Raw genomic sequence first — 9810 nt, 5'->3', positions numbered from 1 at the left:
AACAGCAGCAGCAGCGGCAGCAACAACAGCAACAGCAGCGGCAGCAACAACAGCAGCAGCAATAGCAGCAGCAGCAACAACAGCAGCCGCAGCAGCAGCAACACAACAGCAGCAGCGGCATCCGCTCGGTGTTATTCCGGTATCCTTTTGTTTCAGAGCTCCGTCATTATTGGTGGTCCGACCAAGGGGCTGCTGGATGTTTGACTTCCCACCAGGACAGGGGTAGCGGGCGGGGTGGTTGGTGCACGGCTCGACGGGGCTGGCTGGCTGCTAGGAGTAGGAGGTCCTGCAGCGGGATCTGTGTGTGTGTGTGATTTAGTCACGAGATAAGGACCCAAGTTTTTATTTACACAAACAGGAAAGACGCACTTCCCACACCCCCCCTCCACGCTGGTGATCCACGGACGACATCGGGACAGGCTCCTAAGCCGCGACTCTTAAATTCGCCAGACGCAGGACGGATCGGACAGTGGTGTGGAACTTGCAGGGAGCAGCCAGGTTGCCTGGGCAGGCGACGGAGGCGAAGTCGCGGTTTGTTCTCCAGCACTTTGATCGTGACCGAGACCAGCCAGCGAGCACGGAGAGCGCCATACAACAACAACAATTGCATGCGGCGAGGGAGACAAAAGGCAACATTAATGCCTGGGCAACTGCAGATATTCGTGTCCCAGAAATTGCCCACTTTTGGAAAGGCGGAGAACGGTGTCAAGATGGCTTTGGGAGGACCGCGAAATTACAAGGTTCGTTCCGATCGCAGTTTGCACTTTTGGGGGGTGGGGGGAGGGTTTGTTCTGCATTCAGAGAAAGATTCGAGTGGTAAATGCACGGAAGGTGTGCGTGCAGTCTTGGTTTGAATGAACATTTATTCTCTTGTTAGATGTGTGATGTGTAGGTCTGTGTGTGACACCTGTGTTACAGAAAAAGGCACGTAGGAACAGAGGTGAGGTGTTTCCACGGTGGTGAGATGTTTACTACCTCGCCTGGCATACAGGAGGTCCTGGGTTCGATCCCGACCCTTACGCCTGCTGTATATTTGGAGTTTGCATGTTCTCCCCGTGGTTGTGTGGATTTTTCTCCGGGTCCTCCGGTTTTTCCCTCCACATTTAAAAACATGCGTTTAGACTATTTGACTGCTATACATTTTCACCTGATAAGCTGCTATGCTGAGCTATCATTTTTGACGGCCAGGTTCGCTTCTGAAAACAAGTTATAGAGCCCAGTGGGCCTTATATAGTAAAATAATAGGTTTTTTTTCATAATTTATTTGTGGCACTTTCCGTAAACGCGGCTGGTTTGTCGCGAGGTTGATTTCTGCTCTGAACCGCACCTCCCGTTTGGCCGTCGATCTCGCGTTTGATTTAACAATTACGATGTTACTACTGCACCCACTGCTTCTGGTGTTTTACTCGAAGGGCTCCGTGTGTGATGTGAACGTGTTTGTTACCTCGGGGGGTTATCGCAGTTGCGAGGATAGAACGACAACGCCTGCAACCGCTGTCTTTTTTTTGATGACTTCTCTTTTCACCATTGGAACCCGAGCTCTCATACTCTGATGGTGCATTGTCTTTGAGTTGTGCGCCTTTTGGCGTCATCTGGTCCAACACATGTGAGACTAGGCTCTAAGGAAAGCTGTCTCGGGTGTGGACCAATCAACTTCAAGGACGGTGCATATGTATCAAAGTTATGTTTTTTGTTTGCATTATGGCTGCAGGTATTGTGGTCGATGCAAACATTATTCCTTGTAAAAAAAGGTGTCAGTTTTGTTGCCAGATAGAAGATGTTCTTTCGGAGAGACACCTGATAATAAACAGCGAGACTATAAATTATAATTATTTTTTTAATGTCATTGATTCCATGTTAAGGCCACTTAAAATCCAATTAAACCTGCAGATAGGACAACTCAATGTACGCACGTTACAGCCCCTTCATCAACACATTGCCAACGTGTGCGTCGTGGGGGTTATTGACCATACCTCCTCGCGCCGGTCAGTGCTAGTTGGTGAAAGCGAGGAGCATAGACGCGGGGGGGGGGTCACAGAAGTGCAGTACAACAATAGATTTTGCTGCAACTGTCGCCTGCTGATAACCACATGGCCCTCGCAGCCTATACGCAACCTGTGGCGCATGTTGGTCGCCCATGCGAGCACCGATCAAAGGCCACGCATTGCTTCGCTCTTGACGGGATCTGACGAGGAGATCCGGTGGCTTCCGTATAATTTGCCCATGTGCAGGAGAACTCAACGGATACTGGGAAATAGAGTCCAGAGGGAAGTGTGATGTGGGTGGAAATGGAGCCGAACAATAAGCGGAGGAAAATGAGGTCTCCGGTCAGGAAGAGTTCCAAATCCTCTCTGTACGCGTAAGCCACGGTTGCGTGTGTGTATGTTGAACGTCTTTCGCGCCACAACGTAGCCAACCGTGCGAATCGGAGGTGCGGGTCGGCTACGTACGGTGCGAAAGAAGTTTAACGTACATACGTTGCAGCGCAGAGGGCATGATGACACAGGGCTGGGCATATAATTGATGTGCCTGGCGGATATGCTGTGGCACAGAGTCACGAAGGCTGATGACTCAAACTCAGTCTCTGTTGAATACTGTGAGCATATTTAAATGGAATGCACGTCTATGCTGCACTGTGTATATAAAATACATGAATGGGTGTACTCAGATATTAAAACCTATGATGTATGTTGAACTTCCTTCGCACCGTACGTAGCCAGCCGTGCTCATCGGAGGTGGTATTATTAAATTACTTTATATATGTTCTTTGGGTCTTCGGTAAAGTCACGTAGATAGGTTCAAAGAAAATAACAAAAAAACTACGACGTTTCGATCGCAAAAAAAGCATTTTTTTGTTATTTTCTTTGAACCTATCTACGGAACTTTACCGAAAGACCCAAAGAATATGAATTCCTGCAGTCACGAAAGCTTTAATTAAAGATTTACTTTATATACGCACTTGATTATATCATTGGTAGAGGTGGCTCAGCTGTATTAGATGTCACAGCAGTCGCTGAGAACCTGGATTCAAGTGTGGCCAACGACCCGTGATTTAACCACGACCCGTGATGAGACCACGACCCGTGATGAAACCACGACCCGTGATGAAACCACGAGAGCTCATTAAGCGTAAGGTGTTGGTGGCGTCTTCCCAGTGACTGCAACAACTAAAATGGGCCAGTTCTGAGAAATGAAACATTTGGCTTGACTGACATGTAACACAGAGTTCTTTTATGGGTATTTATTTTAAAAAAAATATTTCCTCCTTGTGCGGCTAAAAGATGATAGTGATTTAAAGTGACTTATTGTGTAGTTCAGTGATGTCATCCTCCTGCACAATTCTCTAATGCAGCGTGATAACACTGCTCTTTGAAAACTTCGAAATGGAAATTTGTGCATTCTCATGGAGTGAAGCCGAAAGCAAAAGTGGGATGTGATTTGTCAATGAAAATAATACACTAATGTATTTGATTAGCACATGCAATGAATTTTACAGAAGACGAACATCGATGCGGGGTTTAGGTACGGAATTCTAAAGTGGATGAATATTCTGGAACATTTGAAAATTAGCAAAACCATTTGAGACCAAACTTTAATAAAAGTTAATAAAACACGTAAGAGGCAAAGTATTGCAGAGGTCATGTATTTAAACAGCTTTTTTGTTGAAATGGCTTTAGAAAAACATTTAAAGAAAGCTTTAGCTTTCATCACCACAAACTATGATGGCATGTAACATTTATAAATCAAGGATAAGTAATTTTCCACCGCATTTTAACAGCAGCATGAAACGTGACTCTAAAGCTGCGTTTAATGTGTGGATGCGGACGGGTGCCGCGGGCTTAGCTGTAACCTTTAACGTGGCTTAACCCATGCATGTTTATACGTGGGCCTGAGGTCAAGCAACGTTCTTTCTAATTCAAGTGAGACCACTCATGTAAACGGTGTTTTTCATGTCTCTCGGAACGGAGCCGGCCAGGTGGCTCCATGGTAGAGCGAGCGGCTCGCAATTGGGAACGTTGGCGAGTTCAAAATCTGGTTTGAAGATTGACTCAGCCAATCACCGCTCGGGGGTCGATGAAAAACTTCTCCGGGAGGAAGTCAACAGCGTTTTTCCGCTGAATCGACTCGCCGACCTTCGTAGAGGAACGTGGAATTTCCACCACCTGCTCACGAGCTGTACAAGGGAAACTAGCCACCCGTGTGTCAATACGCATTTGAGCAGGGACCCATTTTGGCTTTGAGGAGCAGAAACTCGTGCCATTGTTAGTGACGTGATGTCCCCTGGGTGTGCACGGCGCACACCCGCAAGGATAGTTGGGGCGAGGTGGGGGATTGGTGTACTGCGAGAGCCTCAACTGGCTTAGGCCCCGAGATGACCGGTAGGAGATGGCGGTGCCGAAGATGAGATCGCAGCCCATCCGTGCAGGTTTGTTGCGTGTGTTATCCCATCATCTAAAGCGCGGGTTTCCTCTGGGTCCCCTGGCTTCCTCCCACGTGTGTGCAAAAAAAAACCTCATTAAGCGGATAAACATTGCAATGCAGGACTTACCCGCAAAAATGAAAATGGTCTTGACACTCAGTGACATTTTCTGGAAGAAATGAGGGACCACTTTGCATTGGCTGAGTTGTTCCACAGCGTGAATTCCCACGCACTGGCGACTCAAAACGTCTCAGTATTGTTGCATTGGCCTTCAGAGACACTGGAGTAGGTGACACTGAGATATTCGATGTCAGCCTCTGAACGCGTGCACTTGAGAAATGTTGTTGCTGTTTTACTCCGCACTGCGTGTCGCTTTGCCTTCTCCCAGTCACGCTCTCCGTTATGGAAACAGCACATGTCCCCGAGGTATTGAGTAATGGAATCAGTTACTGTACGAGGATGTTTATTGTATTCCAATGTTTAGATTGTGCGTGCGTTATTTTTTTGCCTTGAAAAATATTTATAAATTACGGATTGAAATACTGTTTGGAATAACAAAAAACGAATTTAACAGACACAACGAACATGTATAGAACCATATCTGATGAAGATGCGTGTACTTTAAAAAGTCACACACACACACACTGTTGTTTTCTTGTTAAACTGTTAATTCCCGTCATTTGAATTTAGAGGGAGGAAATGTAACTACTCATAACTTGAATGTAAAATGTGAAATAGAATAATGTATTTTTGAACTAAAAAATGTAAGCCAGACATCTAAAGATGGTTACTTTTTTATACTTGAGAATCTGCTCTTGAAACCCCACGTCTGCCCATATGGCCGTGCATGGCGAGTTATTTTATAATCCACGTCCTGCTTTTAGAGTAACCGTGCATCACGGTCGCATTGCTGATGCCCTCTCGCGAGGGCAACGCCATTACAGGCGCGATATATAAAAAAGCCATGTTCTTGTTGTTGTTGTTGTCGTATTGTTGCAACCAAAACACGACGCGCGATATTGACACGGTGTGAGCCGTCCCGGCTGACTCAGCCCGTGTCTCGACAGGACCTGCTGTACGAGGAGGTGGTCTACTCCACCATCCACCAGCTGAACGTGTCTCAGGCCGACGCATCTCACCTCCTGGGCTTCCTCCAGCAGGTACGGTGGTACACTTCCACGTGTAGGAACACACGTGTGTGTGTGTGTGTACGCACGTATGTTGAACTTCTTCCGCACCGTACGTGGCCAACCGTGCTAATTGGAGGTGTGGGGGAAGGACAACAACACTAAACACAAAAAATCCGTTCTAAAGAATTTAGTTTTTAATCTATATGTGCGTAGTTCCGGTGGCTTCCAAATATCGCAAGGAAGAGCATTCAAGAGGGCCGCAAAAGCGCATCTGAAAGTGCGCGTTGCAGTGACCATCTTTGTTCGATGGCTAGCCAAACGCTGCTGTGGCACGGCTTCAGCAGAGGCAGGTGACACACGAATTTCACAGAGACAACCCCACTCTTCAACTTCGAGGGCCCACGGAGATTCAATATCAAGCCGAGGGCAAGAGGTAATCATGACCACCACTATCGACGCCAAAGACAAAGATCCCCCGTGTAGCCTTAACAGGCTATTTGGCCAAGTGCTGTTAGCGAGCACCTATGAAGTTTGGCACGGCAAACGAGGGAGTGGGTGCCTAGCACCATACCCGACCACCTTTGTCTCCCCAGTAGCGATGTTTTAACAAACCACACCACGTACTCATTTGAGGCTGAGTCGACCGAGGGGAGGCCCATCACAGGTTCAGATAATCGTCACCGGTGTTGGCCGTGAGCGGGAATCGAACTCGGGTCAACGGGTTCATAGCGCAGCGTGCTAACCGCTATCCTACCCGCACACACACACACAACACGTACACACACACACGTCGCCATCACTCGCCTCCTTCTGCCAGACCATGCCGCTTGTTTCACGGTTGACACCCGCCCGCCGTGTGTGTCCTTGCATTGCAGGTGTTCGGTAAGAGCCCGTCGGAGCACCTGGCCCTGGTGCAGCGTGTGCGGGAGATGGCAAAGGTGAGGGTCGCCTTTCAAGACACTGTCCACGATCAATGATTAGAATCAGAATATTTAGTTATCCTGGAGGAATCCGACGAGCTATAAAGCTGCTGATTTAGGGCTGAAAATGTAAAATGTTTAGCATGCTGCGGATACTTTGTCTTTAGCGTTCGTATTAGAAACGTGCGTTTAGATTATTTGGCTGCTTAGAAATTTCCACGTGATAAGCCACTTCGTTGAGATATCATTTGTGACCAGATCGCTTCTGAAAAGCTCAGTGGGCCTTACCTGGTGAAATAAAAACTAGCTTGAGTAGTTTAGTTTAACCACGATTGTGGCAAAGATCTGCGCTGTGCAACATCCCTGTCGTCGCAAGACGCCCGTGAAATAGAGCCTAAGAGCTCATTGGGGTCCTTTCTGTTGAAAAAAATAAAATCTAAAAATCTACCCCTTGCCCATAACTGTAGTCAACCCAGCAGCAATTTGTTGGAGATAGGCCATACTCTCCTGACGATACTCAAAAAGTGGAAACCGGTCAGGGGTTTTGCTGCTTTAACAAATACTTCTAAATATCCTTATCTCAGAAGACCCAGGCTATGCTATCCAGGTTATTTACATCCATTATTATAAAAAAAGCATATTCTGAAATGTTTATATTGGAGACATAATGGTTTCAGATTCACGATTATCCGTTTAAGATTTGCTGACAATACGGTTCATGATATATCAAGCATAACAATGCAACAACGTGGGAAACATTGGTGGAGGGTTTTGAACCAGCCATCCGTAAAAGAAACACCATCGATATCGATACTGTGTGGCTTTTAGCCGGACACGATTTTTAATGGGATACATAAACCACTCTGAAATGCCTTCGTCGCTGGTTAATGTGCAGGCACAACACCAAACAGCAATCAAAGCGCGAATCCCTTTGTCAGCGTTGTCCTTTGCGCGAGCTGAACGGTGCGTGTCATTGTGTGTTCCTCCTCCAGCCGCCCGTCCACATGCTGAAGGTCACCGTGTTTGAGGCCACTGACCTGACACCCAAAAATTTGGACGGTGAGTGGTGGACAATGTGAGAAGGGCCGTGGCACGAGGCCGCCTGCGATCGCACGTCCACATTTTTCCACGTCTCCCTGTGACGAATGGCACCGACTCTCAATTATCGCATCTGCCTGAGAGCCCCCCTCACAACCCTAAACCAGTCCTGGGTACAAACCCTCGATCCTTACCTACCTCTCTAGCTCTCGAGAGGCAGGGTCCCCTCGGGGTCCCGATGGCTGGTGGATGCTGCTGCTGCTGTGCGTGCAGGATCCAACGGTAGTGTAGCGGCGAGCGCTACGCTGCGCTACGAACCCGGCGACACGCGTTCGATTCCCGCTCACGGCCAACACCAGTGACGGATTATCTGAACCGGTCCTGAGCCTCCCCTAGGTCGACTCAGCCTCGAATGAGTACCTGGTGCGGTATGCAGTGAACATGGCCACTAGGGAGACAAAGGTGGTCAGGTGTGGTGCTGGTCACCCACCCCCGTCGTGTGCCTTGCCGGCCATTCAAAGAAGTGCTGCTCGCGAACGGCACTTGCCCCAACAGTCTGTTGAAGGCTACCTGGGGGTATCTTTTTGTTCTTCTGCAGGCTCCAGCAATCCGTACTGCACCGTGGGCCTGGCGCTGGGCGCCGACGCCGAGCGCTGCAACCGCGAGTTCTCCTCCTCCGAGTCGCTCCTCGAGAGGCTCCCCGACCGCACAGACACGCTGCTGCAGACGCTCAACCCCGTGTGGGACGCCGTCTTTCACATGTACGACGGCTACCCTCCCTCCTCCCCGCCCCATCCCTCATCCCCTCATTCCCCCCGCACTCCTCCCTCCCACTCCCCGCCCCATCCCTCATTCCCCCCGCACTCCTCCCTCCCACTCCTTCCCCCCATCCCCCCCGCCATCCCTCCTCCATCCCTCCTCCACCCCCCATCCCTCCTCGCCCCCGATATTGGCAAATCTCTGATCGATTATTTCATCGGGTGTCCCGATCGTATCGTATTACAGCGGCCTCTCTCTCCGCCGCGTTCCCTTGTGGAGACGAAATCCGGCCGGGGCGACTCCAGCGGTAGAACCAGCGGCTTGCGATCCGACGGTTTTGCGAGTTCAAATCGTGGTTTGGAGCTTAACTCTCCCCACCATCATCCCTCTCTCTTGAATCGATAAAAATGAGTACCACTTTGTAGGGAAGTCATTTTAGTTTTTTCTAAGAGGATCACCCTCGTCATGGGAATGTGGAATGTCCCCCACTGGCTCAGGGCTGTAAACAGAAGAGCATCGCGGCAATGCTCATTTGAGCAGAAGATCACTTTGACTTTCACAGACAAAGATCCTCCCTCCCCATAGCCTGTAACAGCCTGTTGGGGCAAGCGCTGTTAGCGAGCATCTATTAAGGCCGGCACGGCACGCGAGGAATCGGTGCGGCCAACACCACGCCCGACCGCCTTTGTCTCCCCAGTGCCAATGTTTACACACCACACCAATTCTGAGGCTGAGTAAACGTAGGGAGTCTTTCTCCGTATTACGTTAATTAATAAAAGACGCATACTTTCCCCCGTGACGGTCGGCTGTTTTGCATAACGCCTTGCGGTCGCGTTCATGCGCCCCCACAAATCCGCACTGCGATTTGTACGCTCAATATCTGGCCCTTACCTACTTGGTAACGCGTTCACACAATTCCAGCGCTGCTCGCTCGATCGAGCCATTTCCTTGCCTGTCATTCCGAGACGTTCATTTGAAGGATCCTTTAGTTTCATTATTTTAGCTGCACCCAGCTCTTGAGTAACCCACGTGTCACAGGCACCGCGGCACCAGCACCGTGTTTTATTGGAACTGGTGCGATTATTTTTGGCGTTGTTCTTTAAAACGAGCCTGCTTTTTTCTTCAGTGGTTTTGAGCTCTTGATTCGAGCGCACGGCACACGGCTGACAACAGCGTTGCACCACTGTTGTTGCTTCTCGCAGGCGGATCGATGATGTGAAGACCGATGTCCTGACGCTGTGTGTGTGGTAAGCAGCATCACCTACTCTACCTTCCCCATCTAACCTGTCTTCAGAACTGTTCATTACGGCCCTACCTATAAATTTCCCCTTGATAATATATATTAAATACATTTTTAAAAACTAAACACATTCATCAAGGAAAATATGAGAAACATATTTCAACATCTGAATAGCATATGTACTGTGAATAAGGACCATGAGAAAATGGGACCTTTTTTGACAGTATCAAAGTATGAAAAAAGAAAAGTTTTTACCCCTTTCTGGCAATAAAACAGGAGGTGTTAAGATGTTCAAACACCAAA

At 48.7% G+C, this 9810-nt stretch overlaps 1 protein-coding gene across 1 annotated transcript in view; it reads left to right on the top strand.

Moving 5' to 3' along the window:
* Window positions 1-398: 398 nt before the first annotated feature.
* LOC144944611 (BAI1-associated protein 3-like) overlaps window positions 399-9810 on the top strand; it is a 48638-nt gene continuing 39226 nt past the window's right edge. The window contains exons 1-6 of the mRNA XM_078872926.1: window positions 399-740; window positions 5473-5580; window positions 6426-6488; window positions 7463-7529; window positions 8107-8269; window positions 9470-9514. Coding sequence (XP_078729052.1) covers window positions 609-740; window positions 5473-5580; window positions 6426-6488; window positions 7463-7529; window positions 8107-8269; window positions 9470-9514 — 578 coding nt within the window. The 5' untranslated portion in view covers window positions 399-608. The remainder of the gene's footprint in view (window positions 741-5472; window positions 5581-6425; window positions 6489-7462; window positions 7530-8106; window positions 8270-9469; window positions 9515-9810) is intronic.

The sequence above is a fragment of the Lampetra fluviatilis genome, chromosome 35 (genome assembly GCF_964198595.1).
Source record: "Lampetra fluviatilis chromosome 35, kcLamFluv1.1, whole genome shotgun sequence".
Classification (NCBI taxonomy): domain Eukaryota; kingdom Metazoa; phylum Chordata; class Hyperoartia; order Petromyzontiformes; family Petromyzontidae; genus Lampetra; species Lampetra fluviatilis.
Note: the sequence above shows the minus strand (reverse complement) of the source record. Positions and strands in the feature narration are given on the sequence as shown.